This window comes from Motacilla alba, chromosome 5, assembly GCF_015832195.1.
Source record: "Motacilla alba alba isolate MOTALB_02 chromosome 5, Motacilla_alba_V1.0_pri, whole genome shotgun sequence".
Classification (NCBI taxonomy): domain Eukaryota; kingdom Metazoa; phylum Chordata; class Aves; order Passeriformes; family Motacillidae; genus Motacilla; species Motacilla alba.
The window spans coordinates 23487185-23511134 of record NC_052020.1 but is presented as its reverse complement, the minus strand read 5'-3'; the positions used below and the strand labels follow the sequence as shown (position 1 = coordinate 23511134).

At 45.7% G+C, this 23950-nt stretch overlaps 2 protein-coding genes across 10 annotated transcripts in view; both read right to left on the bottom strand.

The window, feature by feature from the left end:
• CKAP5 (cytoskeleton associated protein 5) overlaps positions 1-5755 on the bottom strand; it is a 53558-nt gene extending 47803 nt beyond the window's left edge. For 5 of the 7 annotated variants that reach the window (XM_038137842.1, XM_038137845.1, XM_038137846.1 and 2 more), the window contains exon 1: positions 5651-5755. The gene's annotated coding sequence lies outside the window, so the exon portion shown is untranslated. Of the gene's footprint in view, positions 1-1614; positions 1826-1854; positions 2083-5650 lie in introns of those variants that run through there. The other 2 variants (XM_038137843.1, XM_038137844.1) reach the window with 2 other exon arrangements.
• A 1613-nt stretch (positions 5756-7368) lies between these two features.
• Positions 7369-23950, bottom strand: part of LRP4 (LDL receptor related protein 4) — an 83340-nt gene continuing 66758 nt past the window's right edge. For 2 of the 3 annotated variants that reach the window (XM_038138001.1, XM_038138002.1), the window contains exons 20-38: positions 22969-23170; positions 22396-22585; positions 22014-22145; positions 21215-21355; positions 20429-20515; positions 20052-20223; positions 19807-19969; positions 19336-19561; positions 17657-17960; positions 17170-17388; positions 16725-16859; positions 16378-16486; positions 15904-16048; positions 15257-15370; positions 14839-14962; positions 13798-13865; positions 13103-13190; positions 12434-12575; positions 7369-10693 (exon numbers count right to left, since the gene is read on the bottom strand). In XM_038138001.1, the coding sequence (XP_037993929.1) occupies positions 10358-10693; positions 12434-12575; positions 13103-13190; positions 13798-13865; positions 14839-14962; positions 15257-15370; positions 15904-16048; positions 16378-16486; positions 16725-16859; positions 17170-17388; positions 17657-17960; positions 19336-19561; positions 19807-19969; positions 20052-20223; positions 20429-20515; positions 21215-21355; positions 22014-22145; positions 22396-22585; positions 22969-23170 (3097 nt within the window). In that variant the 3' untranslated portion in view covers positions 7369-10357. Of the gene's footprint in view, positions 10694-11797; positions 11867-12433; positions 12576-13102; positions 13191-13797; positions 13866-14838; positions 14963-15256; positions 15371-15903; positions 16049-16377; positions 16487-16724; positions 16860-17169; positions 17389-17656; positions 17961-19335; positions 19562-19806; positions 19970-20051; positions 20224-20428; positions 20516-21214; positions 21356-22013; positions 22146-22395; positions 22586-22968; positions 23171-23950 lie in introns of all 3 variants that reach the window. The other variant, XM_038138004.1, reaches the window with a different exon arrangement.

The window sequence follows — 23950 nt, the reverse complement described above, 5'->3', positions numbered from 1 at the left end:
AATGTATCAACACATTAAAAGATTGTGAGAAAGTATGAAAAGATCAAAGTTTGGATTCACCATACACTATTCTGAACAGCTCATACTCAACTTCTAAATAAATGCTTGTCCGGCTAAAGTTGCAGAGCTGAATTGCATTAACATCATAGCTTATAGTATGGGGTACTGCTAAGGAAAAATCTTCACATTATTAACATTCTAAAATGTGATTTCTTTTGAAGCATACATTCATCACCTATCACTGTATTTTATTGTCAAGTGTCATCTTCCAGACCATTTTCTACAGAAGATGTACAATGGCAAACTAGGAAGCCATTTTATGCTAAACAAAACCAGCTGTTTATTGATACTGATTGTCCACTTCTCCTTACTGACTTTCACCTACTGAATATTACTGTTGCACAAGAACATCATCAAATATTTTCATATTTTGAAAGGTTCTCAAAACCATTACTCAAGAATAAGTTCAGAGAAATCAAGACAGATCTTTTAAAAGGAAAAATCAGTCTGAAATGTTCCTATACAGTAGGGCACAAAATTGGAGTGTATATAGCTGAATGTCACATTTCAGATAAAGCTATACTTCTTATCAGACAGATTGCTGGTAGTGCAGCCACAGTTTTCTCAGCACAAAGAATTATTTGTTTGTTTGTTTGTTTAATGGCAGTTTTGGGTCACATTTGCTCTTTGGCTCTGAAAGGACAAAGTTTTACTTTCTTAGAAGTTTAGCCCAATGGGGTTATTTTTGTATTTGCCAGGCAAACCTTCCCATTAGACACAACATAAAGCAGCTCTGAAAAAAACGCTGAACACTCAAGTAATCATAACACAGTAGGCAATAAAAAATTAATAGAATTTTAAAGGCTGGCATTTTCAATTGACAGATGAATTATAAGCTGCAGGACACAGAGACCCTTGATGGAAAAATAGACCTCAGAATAACAAAAAGGAGAAACGCATGTTAAAGGAAAGCTACTGTTTCAGCAGCAATGAAATGGCATTCAAGAACAAACAGCATTAAATTCTCTCTTGCCTGCTTTAACTTGTATGTCCTAACCCGCCTTAGTGAAATTTTAATAGCACAAATGACAAGCTACTGGTAAGATATACAAACACTTAATTTCTCTGGAAAAATACATTTTAATACAAGGCCCCTGAAAGTAACCAGGGCCGTTCTTTTCCATTCATATTAAAGTGAGAGACAATGCAAAATAAACTGACCTTCTGTTACAGCTAAAACCAAAAGCAATTTGTAACTGCATGGGTAAGCCTGGAGTGAAGCCAATCTTAGGGAGCCGAGAAGGGCAAAAGGGAAAAGGGCAACACACGGGCAAGTGCACAGGCATGCACTGACATAATTCTAAGGGTGGACAGTTGGGAGTGAGAGATGTCAGTGGGACTGTGCTTGTAAGCTGCAAAGGCCCCCACCCCTCAAGAGGTTTTACAAAGCTCAGGCATGAAAAGGCTCATGTGATTTTCTTTAAAAGGACGGCCTGAACTGCTGATGAAGGAAAGCTCCCGCGGAGACATCACTAGCTCCCTCCTTCTCCAAGAGAAGCTCCCTCCAGCACGGCCTTCCTCTGCAACTAGCGGCGCCCCCGCCATCCCCAGCACCTTCCAGAAGAACACCCCCTCCACTTCTGCCCGCAGCCCCAAAGGCGTCCCCGCAGCCTGGCGACGTTTTCCACTCGGCGGGTGCCTGGCCGCAGGCCGCGGCCGGGCACGGCGAGCAGGCCTCCCGCCCGCCCGGCATTGTCTGTGCCGCCGCCCCCGCCCCACGGCCGGGCCGGGCCGGGCCCTGCCAGCGCCGCCGCGCACCGCCCGCGGCTCGGCCGGGCCCGGCCGGACACTCACCCTGACAGCTCCGGGCCGGCTCCCGGCAGCAGCGGGCGGGAACCGCGGGCGGGCCGGGACGAGCCCCTCCCCGCCGCGGGCGGGGCTCGGGGCGCCGCGGCCGCACCTGGGCGGGAGCCGGCCCGCGCCGGGGCCAGACAAAGGCGGGCAGGGCAGGGCACGGCACCGGCGGCCCCGCCGCGCTGACCTCGCAGCAGCCCCGGGCGCATCGCGCTCCCTTCCCGCCGCCGCCGAGCCGCCCCGCGGGGCCGGGCGAGCGGCAGCAGGCGCTGCTCGGCCCTGCCGGCGGCCGCGGTGCCGCCTCTCGGCAAAGAAGGGGCCGCCGGGCTGGCGACCAGCTTGGCCCGCCAGGCCTGCTGTCCTCATGAGTCATACCCCGAACGCCCATGCCCGTCGGAACAATCACTACTCTAACAGAGGGAGCTGCGGTCATACCCGAGCATGCAGCAGACATTATCCCAGGCCACCAATCATCCAGCAATCCCTAACTGCAGGAGGGAGCGGTTCTAAAACCCGACAGCAAGAACAAGGCCAGCCGTGGGGAAGGAGAAACAGTGCCTTCCAAAGGAGGTACGAACGAAGAGCCTGGCACCATACCATCCCCGCATTTCATGCTGCTGCAAAATGTGTAATGACAGCACTCTGGTGGAGCTGATTCATCAGCAATCTCTCTAGCCCATCGTCTGACATTTTGAGATGCCTTTTCTACACTGACAATAGCAACTGAAGAAGCTGGTATGGTGGGAACTGGGTGTCACTTGCTTACTCCTCAGAAGAGCATCAAGCCGTGTGATGTAAGGCTGTATTTCTCCAGCCATTTTTTTAGCTAGCTGAAGAAAGAAGCCTCTTTCAGGCACCATCAGCACTGCTTCCCACTGAATAATTTCCCAAGTTACTTTTCCTACCACCTCACTCTACCCCCTGCAACAGGAAGGCACAAACACGCACAGCAGCTTATGCTTTTCCACATCTGACATTTGCAGCAACCGAGCTGTCACAGACAACCCCAGACAATGTACAAGTGCTCAGGTCAAGAGACTCTTTATTCAAACAAGCCAGAGCAACACTGCCTGGTGCAAGGCAATATTTAGTTTAAACAAAAGGGTACAAGGCTTTTCAATGTCACTTCAGAACTCCACCCATATAACATGAATCACTGGGAACAGTCTACAACAAAGCATCAGCAAAATTACACCATATTAGTCTTGGACTATCTTGTCTTGAACCAACCACTCTGCTACAGATGCAAATGGTTTTAATGCCATCCTACTCTGGCAGACTTGACAAATCACATTAAATAGTTTACAAACAAATTAGCAATACAAGTTTATACATTTCTTTTATAAACTGTACAAGAACAGCTGCTGGTAGTGGGAAACAGAGGAGACGTAGAAAAAGGAAAAAAGAGAACCAGATGAACACTGACCGTGATTTTGAAAACCTTAATTAAAGGTTTGCAAGCATTTACATCTCTCAAGTGTCCTTCCAGTCACGCATCCTACACAACAAAATCCTCCAAATTAGGTAATTAAGATAGTTATCTCTACTCCACAAAATATTCAGAGCAGTTTCTAATCGGATGTACTGTTCAAGATGTGCTTTAGTGATGTATAAGAGGGGGCAAACAGAAGTGCTGCATTTGCAAATGATAACTGGGTAGCAAAAAAAAAAAAAGACTGAAAGAGTGTACAACATGCTAAGTGCTTTTCTGCTGTAAATTTATCACCAAACACACAGAGTGAATCAATTTATAACATTACACTGGCACTCATCAGGTTTCCTGCATCGACTATTAAATATCTTCCCATTTTAACAGACTCTGGTACGAGAGCACAGGCGCACCATGCAGACCAAGTTTCCAGAGGCAGAGGCCCAGCTTACATAACTGGCCCATACAAGGGGAAGGACAAGAGCCAGCGTGAAAGTTAAGTCTGACAGAATACAAGTCCTGTGTGTACAAAAACCAGGAATCGTGTTCCATCACAGTGCATTCCCTTTTTCACATTACAATACCAAGGGAGAAATCTTCCATCAATGCAGACCTAAAGCAGTCTGAATAACTCCCATACTTCTAAAATTCAAATTTCTTTTCGTGAAGTTGTCACATAATTTCTCCTATAGGAGGTCACCTAGTTAATGTACCCAGCTTTGTGTTTTTGAGAATTACTTTCAATACATCTACAACCACTTATTCAGAAACAGTCTACTGTACTGAAGGCCATTTGCCAGTGATTCTGCTTTGATATATCACTCTCTCAATGTTGTTTATAAGACTTAGCCCTATCACAATTCTTGAAGTAGAAAAAAAAACAAACAGTGAATCTGTAAGTTCAATGGGAGGGGAAGCTACCAAAACAGCAAAGTTTAAAGAAAGGCCAAGCCTGAGGTAAGAAAACCAAACCAAATTCTAAATTTTGTACAATCAACAAATCTCATGTTGGACACTAAATAGTCAAAACTATACAGGCAATTTGCACTCAACAATTCTGCCTTCTGAGCTGAACCTTTCTCAAAGCTTTAGTAGCAGACTTTTGTGAGTACACCTTTAGAATACTCCAGTATTCCAGACTCCATGCATTCTGAACTAAGCAACTTTACAGTTCCAAACTAATAGATTCTCTGAAAGCCTACAGCAACATTTTGTTTGATACAAAAGTAATACATTAGGAAGGGCTCCCATTGCTGGTAGCTCAAGATCCCGACAACTACTCATCCCCTTCTCACCTGCACAAGACAACTTGAACTGCACTGCAGTTCAGCAGAAAATCAAACACTAAAATCCGCAAAAAGTAAAAACCGCAGAATTACCAGACAGATGATACACAACAAACACAAATCAGTTAGAAAACCAAGCATTTATGATTTTTTTTTTAATTCTTAGAACAGAACCCTAATTTACTTAAGGCACATTGAAGTATCATTTCTCAGCCTCTGTCTTCCGACCCAAAAACTTCCAGATTCAGGAGGAAAACCCTCTGGATACCAACCTGAAAAGTACTGTCTTTGGAAGAATCACAAGACTATCTGCTTCAGAAACAAAATCAAATGAAATGCGGGAAAGATGTGTGTGCAGAAGCATGGGACACACACTTCTACCCAGCTCTCCTTTGCTAATACTAGAGAGGATTCAACAGGAAGCACCTCCTGGTGAGGGGCTCTGGCAATCTTAACACTCGCACCCAACAACAGAGCTGCAGAAATAAGAGATGAGCTCGCGCCTTTGGTTTTAGGACTACAATTACCCCAGAGAACGTTTTGCTTAGGACATTCTAGAGAGGGAACCGATCCTGCACGCAGCCTCAGGGGACAGAAGGCGCCCGGTCCGTATTTCCCTCAAGGGGTGCCCCGTTCCCCCGGCGGCTCCCAGACCCATTATCCCAGCCGCCGCCCACGGAAGGCCCCCACCAGCAGCCCCAGGCCCACAACGGACGGAGGCGGCCGTAGCGGAGCCGCCGAGCCCGCGGCTCCCGGCGGCCCCATCGCCCCCCGGCTGGCGGGCGGCCCGAGCGAGCTGCGCCTCCGCGGCGCGGTACAGGCCGCGGCCTCTCGCCGCTACCAGCCGCGATCCTCACGCCGCCGGGCTCTGCGGGCGGACGCCGCCGCAGCCCGGGCTCGGGCCATCCCCGTGGGGAGATGTCGCACCGCCGGGACTACACCTCCACACGGTCCCCGCGAGAAACAGGGAGGTTCGGGCCTGGCGGCGTAGGAAGGCCTAGCCACCCTCCCACGGGCGCGGACAGCGGACGGAAAAGGGCCCGGAGCTCCCCGGGGCAGGGACAAGGACGGCGGGTCTCACCTGGGCCCGGCGGGTCGGGCCGGTGACGGTCCGGCGGCTGCTCGGCGGGGTTTGAAATCGCCAGCACCGCCCGCACCTCCCAGTGTCCGCCGCGCCTATTGGCCGCTGCCGGCCCCGCCCGCGCTCGCGCCCGCACCTCTTATTGGCCCGTTTGAATCCGGCAGCCGCAGCGCGTGCTCCCCGCGCGCTCCCGAGACAGCGGCGGGGCCGCAGGGGCGCGCGCACCGCCGCAGGCGGCCCTCAGCGGCAGCGGCCCGGCCCGGCCCGGCCCGGCCCGGCCCGCTCCGCTCCGCTCCGCTCCGCTCGGGAGCTGCCGAGACGCGCCTGGCCGCTCTCTCGGCCGCCGCCGCCGTGTCCCCGGGGAGGCTGCAGGAGGGGGCTGCCGGGCCCTACGGCCGGAGCAGCGCCTGGCGAGAGGCGCGGGTCCTAAGGTAGCCGGGTCAGGCCGCGGGACCCGTTGGTAAAGGGCTAAAGCAGCTCGGAGCTGCTGGATTGGGCTTCGGGGAAGATCCTGTTACAGAGGAATGGGCCTTCTCTTTGCTACGGTCAGTGAGTTTGCAAAGCAGCAACTCAAGAAACGACTGAGATGGGACCTCATCAATGTCTGTCAGTATCTGAAGAGGGTGTCAGGGAATGAACCAGGCTCTGCTTGGTGGTGCCCAGCAATATGAGGCGACGGGCAGAAACTGATGCACAGAAAATTCCACGGGAATAGGAGGAACTTCTTTACTGTGTGTGACCGTGCACTGGGAGACGGCCCAGAGAAGTTGTGGAGTCTCCCTCACTGGAGATCACAGGATTTGTCTGGACACTGTCCTATGCCATGTGCTCTGGCGTGGCCCTGCTTGATCAGGGAGGTTGACTCAGGTGACCCACAATGTTCTCTCCACCCTGACCTATTCTGTGAACTAGTTTTGGAGCACAGTGTGTTTTCTCTCCTTTGTTTCCTCATGTCAGCTTAAAAAATTTAAGGAAAAAATTTTATGGGTGATGAGAAGACAAGGGACACCAGAATGCCATGCACACAACCGCAATTAATCTTACACTGCCCTTTCCCCACCATGCCATGTAAACACAATCAGTTTTTTTGGAAGAGAGGCAATTTTTTCATGACCTGACTAAATAGCTTCTGCACTGTGCTTCAATTGTAAAATGAGCAGAAATACAGTTATTTTAAATGTTTTAGATAGTTCTTTCATCAGACAGGGACAGAGTATGTTACAAGATTAGCACCAGTAGTGCAGTGTCAGTTATTGGTGGATGTTTCATTCCTTACTCAGCCTGTGGCACTGGTTAAACTCTTGGTTATAAACAAAAAGGCAACAGAAGTTTAACCAACCCCCTACAGAAAGAAAAGCAGCTCTTCTTCTATTCTCTACTCAGCAGAGGGTTGAGATTGCTACAGTCCTAATATGAACAGCCCCTTCTGCTGTTGCCATGTTAAAGAGGGGGTGAAAAAGTAAGGTGGGGCAGAGTGAGAGGTATTATGTCTGTGAAAGAATCTGCAGAAGTGAGTTTAGATATTAGGCCCTTGATTCAAAATCACAGGGCTACAGTGTGTGCTACAATCAGGTTTCTACAAACCCAATTATCTTCTTATCTTCTTGCTCCTCTCAAATGAAGCAAACTTGATGGTCTGTCTGAACAGGTTTGGGAGTTCCTCATTCAAAGGAGAGTCCAAAGAACATGCACGATTCACAACCAAAAGCCAGGCAGAGTGGTTAAGAAAAGCTAAATTTATATTAAATTATCATCAACCCCTAAAATATTGAACACAGTGGTTAAATAACTCCAGAAAATCCAATGTCTCCAGTGAGTAACGTTAAAACCATTACACAGGAACACACGGAAATCACTGACGTTAGCTCAGGACAGACAGGAGAGAGGTTTGCTTTTTACATAGTAAATCAGTGCTCAAGAGATCATCCTCCAGTAGCCTTTCTACATTCTTAACATTCTAAGTGCAACGAGGGTCTTCTCTTCCCCGGAATGGGGAACCATGATGCATCCCCAAGGCAGCATCTCACTGGGGCTGTCTCTAGAAAAAAGACACGAATTTCTGCCCACATCACTGGTAGAGGAGGCTGTGTGACATTTTATTGCTCCTTTTCACCATAATCATTTGAGGAAGGGAGCAGAGAGCAGTTATGGATGGTTGTTAGGCTGGAGTGCGCAGGGTCTCCTAAGAAGCAGCAGAGAATATTGATCAAGGTGGAGATCACAAACACCATGAGTTGTTGAAAAGACTGACTGTGTTTTTCCTTTCCCTTCCATATTTGTGACTTGACTTGGACAGCAATTACTCTGATGGGCTGACTTAATCTTAAGTGACAGGTCTGGGCAGATATTTCCCTTCACCCCTGTCCCACCTCAGGATTTTGGTGCATGGTCATATAAGCTACTGGGGAAAAAAAAGAACAACCCATTCCAAAACCCAAAGAAACCCTGCTCTCCTACAGGTCAGAGTCTGCCTCCCCCATCTCCCCACTCCCAGCCCTGATGCCCCTGCCCCTACACATGGTTTCTGCTCAAATTGATTCTTCTGTTTGTGCTCGAGCCCTCTGGTGTTGTTCCTGCGTGAAGTGGCTTAGATGGGCAGTGTCCATGTCAGTGATATGCACTCCTTTCTCAGTTCCCAGTCAAGTCCACACCTCAAACCAAAAGTGCCTCTGCCCAACAAAATCAATGCTTCCAAGGCTGGAGTCAAACAAATAAATAATTAAATAAAAATCTAATTAAAAAAAAAAAGTCCCTCTGGGAGTAGGGAAGAGTCCCACATTAACACAGGGAAATCCAAGCCTTAGCTCCAGTTCATTTTCCACAGGAATATACACCAGTCAGCCCAATGGTGCAGTTAGGGACAGAGTCTCAAGCCACCTAGCCAGGTTGAAGCTGCAACCTTCCCTATCTACAAAGCTACCTCTACTGTGAAAAGTACAGGCAAACTACTGGCAACTGTGGCGTTTTTCAGGGGTAGCAGGCCTGTTAGCATATAAACAAGGTTCAAGCAGAGTGGGATGATTCTCCTTTTTAATCAGCTGAAAAAATATTGCATGGGAGATGTACTCTCCCCCTACCTCTGAACCATACCCCAGTGTATGTTTTGCTCTCTTTACACCATGGATGGGAATGTACTTGACCTCTTTCCATGTGATAAAAGAGTAGTGTTACAAAGTTTGCAGTGAGAAATTCTTCACTGGGAAGTTCTGCTTCCAAGGATCTGGCTTAATGCTTAATATTTTACCATGTGATTTGAGGGGTTGATATAAATTTTGTTTTTGAAGAAGTGTCAAGCAGTATTTTCTCTTTTTTCTTTTTGAACAAACCGATGACCAGAGGGTAAGAAGGGGTGGCAGTAGTCCTTGGGAGCAAGACCCAGCTCCAAATGCTGCTGGGTTTTGGCTGCAAGGGTAGGATGATATTTCCTAAAGGGTAAGAGTCTTGGAAGCCAGAGAACTGAAGCTCATACAGCTGATGGGAAAAATTAGTCGGCAATGAGAGCTATTTAGTGGTAACAGAAGAACTTAAAGTGCAATTCTATCTGATAAACAATGACTTAGAATGGCCTTTGCAGCTCCCTGATTATTGTCTCCCATTCTAGGTCAAATGGGCTCAGCCTAGTAATAAAGCAGTTCCTAACTGTCAGCACTGAGCATTCCCCTGGGAAAGACTCCACCTAGGAATTCTCTCTTTCCCCTTATTATGGTAGTCAAAGGTCCTGAAGGCCAAAATAATTGGGACCTTGCAGAATTGGGACTAGTGGGGACCTAGCAAATTTTCTTATTCTTTTTTTATATATCAGTTATGCAAAGATCAGTAAAATTTAGGTCTTGCTGAGATCCATTTCCCCCCATTAGCTCTGTACAGTTAAGTAAAATAACAATTTCTTCTTGTCTGAAGTTCAGCACTCAGACTCCAGTACCCACAGGGAACAGTTCTGAAAGGGGCATTTGCTGACTCTTGTTTTTCCAGAGTAGAAACATGTTTTAACAGGAAAGGGGAGAACAGGAGCAGTGTCCACTGCCAGCAACAGACACAATGCTCCAATCTGAGCATTCTTTAAAGTTTTTAGTAGCAGATATGAAAGTAAGCAGTGATGCTCTCATGAAGTGAGTCTCGGCAGCTGTGGTTATCCTCTTTATGCCTTTACAAGGTGACCTGATGCTGTGTCAGTGTCCTCTTGAGCCCCAAAGTATATCTCATCAATACCAAGACCTCTCTCATGTCAGAGACCCCTCAACACAAAGCCTCAAAGAGTGCTGCTAGTGCTGGAATGACATGGGGTACTTCTGTGACCAGGAGCCAGCAATGAGGCAGCTCTGCTCTCTTCATGGGCATTGACCGTGAGCTGGATGGCACAGGACTTGCAGGTTGCCAGGAAACAGACACTCTGAACCAGATTCAGGCCAGACGAGTCACTGCAAAAGTTAATGTGGCAACTTCCAGGAAAAGGGAACATATAAATAAACCACAGACAGTGAAAATGAGTCAAAAGGGTCTCTGGGTTCCAACCAACCCACCCATCCTCCTTCTCCAAACACAACAACACAGCTGCCCAGGCTCCATGCTGAAAGGCAGTCCCAGTCTCAGGCCCCTTGCTAAAGAGGCCGGTCTCTGCACCCTTCCTTGCCAGGCAGGCAGAGTCTGTCTTTTTTGTGCAGAGGAGAGGGTAGGGAGGGTGCGACTGTTTCCAAAGTCACGTGTACTTTAGACCTCGCTTTCTGTGGAGGGCTTGCGTTGGTGTTTCCAGCCTGTGTCTGGGAGTGAGCCCCGCCGCTCAGGAGTGGCGGCTGCTGTGTTAACACTGCTGCATTCAGACTGTTCTTCCTGTAGCAGCTGCTCAGTTTCGGTGTCATCCAGTGACCCAGAACTAGCCTGGATAGAGACCGTATCCGTCTTCATGCAGACGTGGTCCCGGAGGATCCCTCCGCGGGAGCTCCGAATCTGCTTAAGGTCATCCCATTCAGAATCATCACTGGATAAAAGGCATATTCCCTCCACAATCTTGATCTTCTCCTTAGTGTAGCTGTGGTCAGGACCAGTCTAGAGGGAGAAGACAGATGAGTGAAAAAAATACGTCTATGGAAAAATACGGCAAAGAGCAATGCAGAGCTGGAATGAAGACAGGGAAGCAGACGAAGAGCTGGACCTCCATGTAAACAGCCACTGGCTTTAACTGCCACAATGACAGAACCCATTCTAAGCTTCCTTTAGCTCTCTACCACCCCCAGACGAGTCCTCCCTGCAAGGGCTCTCATTCCAAACTCCCTGATTCTTCAGTCATGGAAGCGGAATGAGGATGAGGCTGCTCTTCTCATTCAACTATACATATTCCCTGACAGAAGAGAGTAAGAACACTGAGCCTAAAAAGGAAGGGGAAAAAATGCCACCAAACAAAATGGGAAGCAGAAACAGGCAGAAAACCTCATGGTAAAAGTAGGCAGGAGAGCAATTCTAGGTTTGCAAATTTTTACATGTGAGTCATTCTAGATTCACCTCTCACAGCTGGAATACCACGGTTGAGTCCAAGTCTCACAGCAGCAGAGGGGATGGAGATCAATGAAAATGATCAGAGGCAAAAGGGACCACACTGAGATTAAAATAGTGAAATCTAACTTGGCTCACTGAGAAATAAGGAGCACCTGATCTATCCCTGAGGAGAAAGTGGAGGCGGTGGGGAAATATACATCTGTGTATACCAAGGAGCATTGTAATTAAGAAAAAAGCAGAAAGGATTTCGATTCCCAGATAAATAATCCTGGCTTTTCCTTAATAGATAAGACTAAAATGGCTTGAAGATTTGGGGAATCTATTGGATAGTACCTTTGAAAAACAGTAAGGGAAAACTCTCCCCCTGTGTAAGTCTGTGATCCCTGCCAGAGGAACCAAGCAATCCAACAGATAATCACAAATAGTCCTAACAGAAATTGCCTGTTAAAAATATCAGTGAGTATGAGTAGCCAAAGCCCAGACCAAAGAATCTGCCATAGAAAATTACTTATATGTTCCTGACAGACAATAGAGCTAGTTTAAGGACACAAAAGCAGGGGAGGAAACCAAGAAAGAGCAATTAGTACGGACAGCACTTGAGCCACACAACAGAGCTTGAGTGGGGGAGGCAGCATCAAACACACAGAGCAGCGATACCTGACGTGAGGATGTGGACGGAAATCAGAAGAGGGAAGATGAGAAGCTATCTGAGTGATAAGAAAGCTTCTGAGGAGAAAATAGAGGAGAAACTAAGTGCGGCAAGATATCACATTAAACTCTCTCCATCACGTGGCACAAAGTATGGACCTCTGAAGCACCTTTAAAATGCTCTATTTAATAAGGGCTCTATTGATTCCCCTATCCCACCCCTTTCAGCTTGTGCACAGCCAGGAGCCACTTTCTTGTTACCAAACCCCTTCTGGCTGCCTGGTTCTCCTGGTGACTGTCCAAAGCAACCTTGGTGCAACAGTCCCTAACTGGGACCTGTATCCAAGGAAGACAATTTCAATTGGTTCATGCACTTTCAAGGGCCAGTACCCAATGCAAATGAAATACAAGACACTGTGGAGTGGGTAAGAAGCAGAGAACTAAAGACAGGTCAAATTCACTACAGCTCACTGGGAAAGAAGTGCTGCTGGCTGATGTCCATAGCAGTCTGAACAATTCACTGAAGCTGTCCTTCTATGTCCTAAAAGTAAATGCTCACAAGTTGCAATCCTTCCACCTAGTGAGGCCTGAAATGCTCAACAGCAGTTTGAGCTGGGCTCGCATGTCCTTAGTAGCAGTTCTTACCTCTTTCTTGTAGCACAGCTGGTTGTACATGGTTGGCTTGGGAATCGATTCAATCTTCACCTCCTGGGTAGATGTCCGATATGAAGGATTACTGTAGGTTAGGTTCCCCAAGCCAGGGTCCGTAAACTTGGACTTATTATGCCTAGAGGGAGAGAGCTGTCAGAAAAGTACAGGAACCCACTGCTGGGATCCAAAGTTCCTGAGTGCTCAGCAGGTGGATGGCTTCAGCCATCTCCACTGTCCCTCAAAGAGAGAATCCTGGTTTCACCTGGCTTTTCAGCTACGAGTCCATTTACTAGCTACCAGTACAGCAAGGCACTGCCATGTAATCACAAAAGCTATCATGGCAGTAATGGTGAAGTCATCTGTCAGAAAGCATATGAGCTCACACATTTACTGAGATATGAATTATCTCACATTCCTGTCCATAACTCATAAGCTCTCTGCAGAAAATTTAGCCAATAAGGTTTCAAATAGTAGAACTGCATGACCAACACTTTAGAGGTACAGGACTCAAACCTTGCAAATAAAATCATCAAACACTCCTTCCAATGGAGGAAAAAAGGACTGTAAATGACAATAAAGAAAGATCTAGTGCTTTCAGAGACTTTCTTCTCCTACAACCCAAGAGTTTACAATTGGCCAGGAGAGAGGAAAAATATCACTTACCTATATATAATTAAAGCAGCAATAAGCAACAAAATAAACAAGATGCTTAGAAGACCTCCAATAATGTAGCTGACGTGCAGTCCTTCTCCTGAAAGTGAATACCAAGGATAATTTATGCACTTTTATATTTCACTGGATAATACTGGCCTTGGTGTAATGCCTGATGCTAAGGCTTTACCCATACAGAAGTATGCAAACTAAAATGTCAGCACATTAAGGTTTAGCAGAGGGTTTTGTTTGGCTTCATATGAAACAAATATATGGTCAACTTTCCTCCCACCCAGGCCCCAGCAAACCAAGAAGTGTCAAGATCTTTGTAGTGGGGTTGTAATTGAGGAGTTAGACCCCCTTGCTGACAGGTTACTCCTGCATTGGGAAGCAATTATTACAGTCAACCATCTTCAACTAAATACAAAGGGGACAGTGAAATCGAGTATAATTAATAGGAAGAGCCCAGTGGATGAGGTATAGGATGAAAGAAAACACAACTATTCTTCAGATCAAAGAGTCTCTTGGAAAAGTCCCCATCTAGGTTAATGAATGTCTATAGAGGCATTATGCTCTACTCAGAGAGCATTTGAGTAATTCAAGTCCGAATTTCAGAAATTTCAGTTTCAGACACTATGGACTGGAATGCCCTGAGCACATTTGGAGGAACAACCCTGGTGGAGAAGAGTTAAAGAAAATCAGCTCACCCATGGTGGCCAACACAGCCTCGTTGGCACGAGTACACAAGCCTTGCCGAGCATCTTTGTCAGAGCAGCTGAATGACAGAAGAACAGTTACTTACTTAGAGTAGAATCAACAGTAACAAAGGTATCAAAAAACAGGATGGAATGGGCTAGCACTGATATCCCTTCCCTTTCCAGTTAAAAAACACAGGTCTTCCTTTTTCTTCTTCAGTATTCTGTATCCAGAGAAGAGACAACTATACATACATATATATAGGTGGTGTGCATGGATATATCAATTATTGGTCTGCAGTATCTTTACATCCAATTCATTCTAGATTTGCCTCTTGGGTACACAGGTGTACTCATATCAAATTTCAGCATCAGTGCTGAAGCAAAAAGCAAAATGTCTCAGAGTCAGCATGAAGACATTTCTGTCCAATAAATCATACTCAAAGTGCAAGTTTTGCTCTGTAAATAACCATATACTACAGAGCCACTCTTTTTCTGAGCTATATAAATAGCAGGCTGTAGGGAATTAGCAGAAAAGAGTCTCTTAACTACCTGCATTGTTAACTAACTGTTAGAGCTGCAAAGATTCTGTTCTGCCCCAAGCAAGCTATCCCCTTCCCAGGGCAGAACCATTTCCTCAGCTGTGTGGGTCTAGTCTGAGATGTTTCAGTGAATTGAAGCAACAGACTCCTCTGTCCTCTCAGAAATAGGTTCTCAAAACTAGGAGACTCAAAAATCAATCAAATTAATGACACATGAGCTAAAGGCAGATTTTAACACTTCAGTACAGTCAGACTATGCACACATTTCAACAAAATGGACAGAAAGGATCTCCAGCTGTTTCTTGCCATCTCAACAATGGCTCTTTGCCATCTCTACTGCATCTTTGTCATAAGTTTCATTCATTAAGAATGTGAAATCTGGAGCTGGAATACCGTCTTTTGGCTAGGGATAGGTATATTCGGATGATTGTAACCAGAGGGGGCTTGCATGTGGAACCTTGCAAAAGCTGGGACTTTCACACCCCAATTTCAAGAGAACAAGAACACTTACTTTCCTTCCACTGTTTCCAAAGATGTGAGAGGTTTGGTTGTTGAAGTACCTAGTCTGCCAGGTGGTGTTTGACTTCTCTCACTTACAGTGGTTGGTTCTGGACCAGGGGGCACCACACCAGGAACTAGAACAACAGAGAAAAATAAGCAGGACTCCAACTTTGTGGGACAGATAAACAAGTGTGATGGGCCATTTCCAAAACCCTCTACAGCTTATATGAGCAGCCTTCCCATCTCAAACCCAGTCTGTCAGCAAAAAGACAAGAAGGCTCTATCACCCACAACCACTGGCCTCAGTTCCAATATATGACTGGATAAGATCTAGACACTGGAGAGCCTCAGCTGCTCTGGTTGCCACTGCATAAGCAGTAGCAGTGGCTTATGGAAGCTACTACCCAAGTGACACTCGGTAAACTCACTCGTAGAACAGGGCCGCCCATCTGGCTCATCCGGACATGCACAGACGAAGTCAGAAGCCCTGGCAAAGCAGAGGTGAGTGCAGCCTCCATTGTTCACTCCACAAGCATTACTACCTGGAAGAACATACAATTTTCTAAATATGTAACATCTGAACAAAAAGAGGCGCAGAGCAACCTTTGCTGCTCAGCCAGAAATACTTCTTAGAAATCCGGCAAGTTATTATATTTTTGGCATATGCCCGTCATCTGACTGCTAAAGTGATGCCAATAGCCAAACACTGAATTGGATTAGGGCAGTATTGAAAGGAAAGTACTGGAAATCTTTAGACAGAAGCCCAGACAACACAGTTGCAGAGATTAAAAAAAAAGACCAAAACCTCACATTCTTCTGTTTTAACACAATGTTGGGTGAATGAGAAGAAAGGGAATTTTGCTAATCAAAGCTTTAACAGAACACCATTAAGATGTACCTGACTGAAAAGTCACAGGCACACAAGACATCTTCCCTTGAGCTAAGGGAAGATGTGTGAATAGTTTGAGCATAAAAAAGGATGTCATCCTAACTTGACATCCACAATAGTGCAGTGGTTCTAGAGTTCTTTTGGTCTACAATCAGAATTTGCCTGAATCAAGGTCCTTCTATTTACCTGTCTGTCTCTGAGGAGAAACCACAATGATATCCATCAATCCCTCAACGTTGGCTAGGACTGTCTCTTTGTTCCGCCCAGAGTATTTGTCCACTCTCTGGATAGATTTCGTTTGCCAGTCAGTCCAGTATATCCACCTGTCCTGCTGCTCAGGGAGACAGCAAAGAAAAATCACAGCCATTATTAGCATATTTAGTCAGGTAGACACAGGGTACCCATAAAAAACATATCCCAGTGGCAGAAGGCCTAAAACAAAGGCCTTTTCAAACCCTTACCCTCTTATTGTAAAGAACATGACTGTCTACACACCACAGTTCAGACAAACTTCCTTTGTTAGCTCCAGAGAAGATTTAAGTACTATCCCCTCAGCCATCTTGGTTTCCTCAGACTGTAACACTTCCCTGCTCCCAAACTCCACTATACAAACTCATTAACACACCAGGGAGAATGGTGGCAGCAGGAAAATCTTCTCACCTGTGTCAGAGCAAAGGGATGTGACACCTGGCTGACCAACACTTGTCGTAGCTTCCCACTGAGGTCACAACTCTCTATGCGATCAAGGTGAGCATCCACCCAGTATATCCTGAAGGCACAGGAAAAGAGGTGAGCTTCCATATATACAACCTCTCTTTACTTTCTAATCATTTACTGACCAAGACCATGGAATCCTGAGATGGATCAGGAAAAAAAAGCTATAGAAGAAAGCCCCAAAACACCCCAAAACCAAACCCACGGTGCTAGTCCAATAAATGAAGCTAAGAGTGCTAAAAATTCATTACATCCCTTAGCCCCATGCAAGTAGACGAAAATCTTTCACTGACCTCCGGGTGTCATAATCCAAAGTCAATCCATTGGGCCATCCTAGGTCAGTGTTAATCAGGATTTTACGTTCAGAGCCATCCAAATTTGCCCGTTCAATTTTAGCAATGTGACCCCAATCTGTCCAGAAGAGATACCTGAAGAGATAAAAGGCAAGTGTAAGAGGAAAAAACATTTCATTTGGCCTAAGGAAAGTTTTAGTTATGAATGAAACTACCAGATTGTTCAGGTTCAAAAAAGATAATATAGTCTGTAGCCTGCTTCTCACAGCTATCTGCCCAATCTTCAAATTCACTGTCTGCCTGACTACTACAAGTCACTCAGAGTCAACCCCTTACTAGTACCTGCAGATTCACATGGCACAGCTCTTCTTCCTCCCACAGCCTCCTCTTCCAGCCTGCCTCTGTGCAGCCCTTTCCCCCGCCCCACCAATAACCCCATACCTACCCCTTCTTGGGAAAGACAGCAATGGCTCGAGGTTCATCCAGGCTGTTATTGATCAGCACTTTCCTGGAGCTTCCATCCAGTCTAGCCACTTCGATGGTATTGCGTCCTGTGTCTGTCCAGTAGAGGTTCCTGGCAACCCAGTCCACTGCCAGGCCATCCGTAGTCTTCAAACCCTGACCAATAACAGTTTCCATGTTGCTGCCATTCAGATCAGCCCGCCTGGATCAAAATCAATGACAAAGGGCAGTGAGGAACAGGTTCCTGGAAAGCTGGATCTCTATCAATCACAGGGCCACTGCATACTAATACCTCCCCAATACTTTTTGCCCCTGTCTCCAGCAGGCTAAACACACCTTCAGACTGATGCTGCGCACCAAAGACAAGGTGTAAGTTCTGGTGTAGTGCTCAGTCTCCCCAGTTTACTGGCACACTCAGCACAAGTCACTGGGTGACCTGGGCACCGGCCAAGCAGTTGACTGACACCTACCTGATAACATCAAGAAATACATCTGTGTAGTAAATCTTGCCATCCACACTATCATAGTCCAGAGAAATGACATTGTTCAGCTCAGGGACAGGTATGTGCACATCTGTGTGGTCACTGGTGTCCAGTGAGATTCGACGGATGGAAGCACGGCTAGAGAAAAGTAGGTAGGTCTCTGGAGAAGAGTCACATGTCTGCTCATCTCTCTTCAGCTGGATGCCAGTGGGGCAGGCACAGGAGAAACCAGTGGGGTGAGGTAAGCAAAGGTGGGAGCAGCCACCATTACGAACTCCACATTTATTGAAGCCTTTAGAAACAGGGAAAGCGTAGTTTTAGGATCTCACAGACCAAAGCTTTACTTTAAAGGCTACATACATGCACAGCTTGCTAGCAGCTGAGCTCATCCTTACCATCCCAGCCTTGCTGGGAATCTACAGCCCTTTGTACAGAGACGCTCTCCCTCCTCTGCAAGATTCCCAGTAGGTATGGGCATGATTGGCAAGGAGAACAGGAGGGTCCAGAAGAAGAGGGATCATTAGAAGGAAAATCTTAACCTGCATTCCTTGCTAATCACAGTTTTCCCAGGGAAAAAGAAACACCCAAATGCTCCCAGATTATGCAACTGCAGTTTAACTTTATTACTGCTACAAATAGTAATGCTGACAGAAAGATCCAACCCTGTAGGGAAATAGTGTGACAATGTACCAGAGGCCAGGCTGACAAAGAAGCTTCTGTTTCAACTTAGCTGCGCACAGTGGCAAGTAAACAAAAGCATCAGAGAAGGCTGCTGGAAGTGCCTGACATATTAGGGTCATATATTTTTTTTTTTTTAATTGTAAAGAACCCAGCATACATTTACTAGGAGGAAATCAGCCCAGGAAACAGATGCAGGGAGTAGGAAGAAGACAATGTGGATATGATGGCTAGACTTCTGGTCAGCTTTAAGCTATATTGCCAAGTTATGCAGTCAAGAGTGATCTTTTGCTGCTAGTAACCACAGGAAAAGCAGCAGAGTTTTCTACAGAAGTATGTATTAGGGAAATTCTACCAAAATAAAACCACAGCACAAAGCAACACAAGGAGGCAAGATGGGGTGTTATAGGATCCCCAAAGAGTAACAAAGAATTGACTCTGGCACAGAATAGTTGGACAACATGATATATTAAGAGCAACTAAAGCAGCAGAGATTTTGCAGAGCAAAGAGGCAGACAAGAAGATGAAGCATGCCATGATTGGGAAATAATACTAGAGCTTGAAATAATATTTCAGCAACTGGTTTAAGAAGAATTAGAGTCTTCTGGAGTTAAAAAAGGGAAATTGTCCAACATCAGTACAGTCTGGTGAAGCATAATAAGGCATGACTTGTTCAGTTGTCCTAAGAAATTGACTCTGCTGTGTGTGAGAATGAGGTTGTCAGTGCAATCCAATGAAGGAAATGAGACAAAGGGGTCAAAAAGCATGCAGTAATCAACATTAGACCTACAGAGCTGGGTAAATAGGGAGGAGTGCAAAAACAGTTAAAGAGGGAAGAAGTGATGCCTTAAAAGAAGGCATCAGTAGAAAAGCTGATTTTTGAGAAGTCACTCTATCACTCCTGCTTTACACCAAAGGACTGTTTCCAATGACAGCTCTGAAGGACTACCCTCACCACCACAACACTCACCAACTGGGGAGCAACTTACCCAGGGGCCGTGCCCTGTCAACAGCTTGAATATCCATGAGGCCAGGCAGGTTTGCCCTCACCAAGATGACATTAGCACCAGTGTCCTTGTCAGCCCTGTGAATGCTGCGAGTTTGCCAGTCGGTCCAGTAGATGTAAGAGTCCAGCAAGGTGAGGCCATAGGGATGTTGCACTGGAGACAGCAGGGTGCGGCGGTTTGCACCATTAAGATCTGCAGCCTCGATCCGCTACAGGAAGAAGTAGAACATCAGCCCTTACTCAAAACACTTCTCCTCTTGCTAGCACTTACTGTAGCACGTGGGGAACAGTCTTGGCGAGTGATGTTGTTCAGGTTCACCCTCCCTCCATAGCCCGTACTCTCAGAAGAGCTTACATTCTCCTTGCTCTTTTGACAACTTGCTCAAGAGCTTCAAAGCAGCCTCCAGGCTACCAAATACCCAATGACAAACAACACCGAAGAACAGAATCAGACCTCTGTGTGTGCATCAGCCCAGAGCAGCTGGGACCCAGCCTTATCCACTGCCAGTCCATTAGGCCAGCCCAAGTTGTTGCTGATCAGCACCACACGTGCAGAGCCATCCATCCCAGAGCGTTCCAGCTTGGCATTCTCACCCCAGTCTGTCCAGTACATATACCTGGGGAAAAGACAGCAAGTATTACAGAAAAGGAGATCACAAGTCCTGTGTAACTCCTAGACAATCTCTTGACAACACTAACCCCATTTCATGGTATAAAGCTATTGCCCGAGGGCTGTCCAGGTTCTGCCAGACCAAGACTTTCCTCATGGAGCCATCGAGGTTGCCCACTTCAATCCGGTTTGTTCCTGTATCTGTCCAATATATCTTCCTGCCAATAGCATCCACAGCCAGCCCATCTGTAGTCAACAGACCTGAGAAAACAGAAAAACATTTTGGTCACTGCTTTTTCTCCCCATTTAGTCAGGAATTTCTAGTACTTCTCTTGTCCATCTCGTAGGCAACTGCTTTAGGCTTTGCTTGCCTTTCCACCAAAAATGTATTCTACCAGGGTATCAGAGAATCTCTCTTTTCATACTGCAAAGAAGCAAGAGGCTGTCAGATCAAAATCTCCCTCACCTGTAGTGATGATGTCCTCAAATTGTGAGCCATCAAGGGCAGCGCGACTGATTTTCCGCAATGTGCTGTCTGACCAGTAAACCTTTCCTGGGTTGAAGAAAAAAGAGAAACTTGAAAAAGCCCAGAACAAAACCAAACCAAACCCCAACAACCAAACAGCAAAATCCTTAAAAAACAGATCCAGGTGTCTGACTACCTGCTACACCATTCAAACTGGATCTGATTGTACAGGAATAATAACAGCACAAGATTATTAAGCTAGAATGATAAAACACTGCAAATTTTCTTGTTCCAATTTTCCCCAAAATATGTAGGACATTTACACAAGATCTGACTTTCACACAGGGACGGAGAACACCTAATACCATCAGCTAATATTAGAGCTCCACATCTGACTTCTCCAAATGAGATCATCTACTTCACAGTACAACAGTGTTTACATCCTGCACAGCATCAGATGTTTACTATACATGAGCAACCAGCATCTCAGCTCTGCTGTTATAAAAGGCCTCAGCAAGAGGAACTTTCTTAAATTCAAAATGCACAGGGACCCCACTCAATATTGCAGGCAGTTTTTTTTCCATATAGTCTGGGTTCTCTGCTTTCCTGTAAGGATAGTCCCTTCCTCACTGGAAACAAATTATCTGCAGCACATACAAGGAAAATAAAAACCTACCCAAATCCACAGCCTACAGTAAGATCTGTGGCTTGGTCTTTACTCAGGCATTTAGACAGAAGTTACTTGTTGCCTTTCAAACACAGTCAGATACAGTAAGAAGTTCAGACCTTCATGAGGATCCACTCCAATTGCAATGGTGTTCTTCATGGTGACATTGACAGAGACAACAACATCTGCAAAGTAAGGGATATCCAGAGAGACCATCCGGATGTCAGTCCTTCTGGCAAAGATCAGAAAGCTGGTCATTCCTGCAGAGTGGACAATGGACAGATATTAGTGAGGAACAAGTTCAGTCAACTGTAGGCATCATTTACCAAGTCTCACTTCAGGGGAAAAGGGAAAGTGTCTCAGACAGATCTTGGCTTATGCCTGTGTACAAAAGCATCACTTTTTTGAGCATCACTTAATGCTTCTTTACATCCAAGTTGAAAGGCATAACACTCACAGAAGAATTACTTCCACTAATATGTGTGAGAAATTGAAATTAGGAGTCCCTTTTCTCCTGCTAGGGAGGAAAAGTGGATGTACCATGGCCTGAAGCCAAGTACCTTCCACCATCCACAGAAGAGGGTCCACAGGAGGAGTGTATACAGACCTATTAAAGAATATATTCCTTTGTAGTTTAAGAATTCACCTCAATATTAGGATAAAAGTATGGGAAAAAACGTGACATTTGGTTTACTTGGCCAACATAATTCCAAGAAAAATGTCTCCTTGATCAATCTATTTATCAGTAAGTTTCTTCACAGTAATTCCCACTCAAATTGAAGGTACAGGCACCAAATGGGTTTTTCAAGGCATGAAGCAGTTAAGCTCATAAAAGTGAAATTTTCTCTCTTAAAACGGCAGAGGCAAAATGTAGATCTGATACAAAACTGCAATGCAGGTTCTACAGAGAACACTCACCAGGGGAGCAAGTCTTGCCATCAGATTGCAGATTGATCCCTGTAGGGCAAGTACAGCTGTAGCCTTTTGGAAGAGGTGCCAAAAGGCACAGGTGACTGCAGCCTCCATTGTTAACTTTGCATGCTGTATGAACTACAGAAAAGAGGATGAGAAATCCATGAGCCAGTAGCACTGGGACAAAAAAGGAATGCAGCAGCTACAGAAACGCATTGTAGAATGCTCTCAAATACCAAGTCAAGAGTTAATTCTCAAGCTCTCATACTCCACACAGACAATTAAGACAATGAGGCCTGAAAGGTCAGCTTCTTGCAGAAAAGACATGCCACACAGCAGAGCCTGAGCAAACTCTCAGCTCAGTGGGGCTTGGGAGTGAGCTCTATACCTGGTGGCCTGTGCCGGTGGAAAACATGAATATCCATAAGATTCTCCAGATTGTCCTGCAGTGTTTCCCGAGACTGGCCAGTTCTCCTATCTGCGCTCTGGATGCTTTTGGCCTGCCAGTCTGTCCAGTAGATTCTCTCACCATAAAGCGTAAGTCCAAAGGGGTGAGGCAGATTGTTCCCAATCAGCACCTGCTCAGATTACCCCCATCACCCAAAGAAAAAATTATATTATATAAATTAAAATATTCAAAAAATATTTTTATATATATTTATTTATATATATATATATAAAATATATATTAGTGACTATGAAGTCACTAAGGAGAAGAGGCTTCCCTTGCTCCCTCTCAACATCATAACATACAATCACAGCAAAAGGAGAATGATGAAGCAACCTTGGCCCTCAGACTTCCCTCACACAGTTTCAAATTGAAAGGGAGTTCTTTTCTCTCAGTGAAAATCATCGTGCACTTTGTTTTGTAAATTATCCTTTCCACTGGAAAAAGAGGCAGGAACCATCATCACTTTATGTTCAGACTCCCAGACCTGATCCTCAAAGACTGCTTCCTTACCTTCCTGTGGCTTCCATCCAGACTGGCATACTCGATGGTCTTCATGCCTGCGTCTGCCCAGTACAAGCACTGTGACTCGTAGTCAATGGCCAAGCCATTGGGCCATGTCAGGTTGGAGGAAATGATCACCAAGCGGTTTGAGGCATCCATCCCAGCACGTTCAATTTTTGGGTTAGCTCCCCAGTCAGTCCAGTACATGAACCTAAGAAGAAGCCCAGACAGAAGTGAATGCCCACACTTTTTCACTGCCAGAGGAAGCAAGGGTGTCTGGTGCCTTCAGCCCCTAGCAGGAAGAAGCATTAAAGTATTAGTGTACTCGAGTCCAGCCTTGGGTTCTTGTAATGGATCTAAGATTGTACTCAAATTTATATACCTTCTACTGCCCATGGGCCGGCCTAATTACAACGTGTAGGAAAAATTTCAAGAAAATAGGTCAAGGTCTAAAAATTAACTGATTATGTATACCACTAGCCCTTTACACTCTTGCTGCATTTGTCTTCCAGTATTCCACTCAAGGAAAGAATAGCACTTTTTCATTCAATGCTTCTAAATAAATAGCTGGTGAGCTTTTTCCTACCCACCCTATATCCCCACCTCTAGAAAGTTTGAGAATATCCTTCTGACTGAAACTCAAGTCAATAAGCAGGGAGCTTTGACACAAATTGAACATATATGTGCAACAGAGAAATAGAAAATATCTAGATGGCCCCATTCTCAACATTTTTGTACCTCATCTTTAATTATTACATCCCCAGGATAAACAAATGAAAATACCAGCCAGTTCCTGCAAGCTCCACAGCACAACAGGCAATTACCTCTGCTTATCTTGTTCTATTAGCATCTAAAATCATGTCTCTAGTTTCAGTCACTACCAGGTTGTAGAACAATGGCACCAGTGAGAAAGAAAATTGTACAAAACCAAAGAACCAGAAAGTCTTTACACATGCAAGAATTGTTACGTCATCCCAGAAGAAAGACTCTC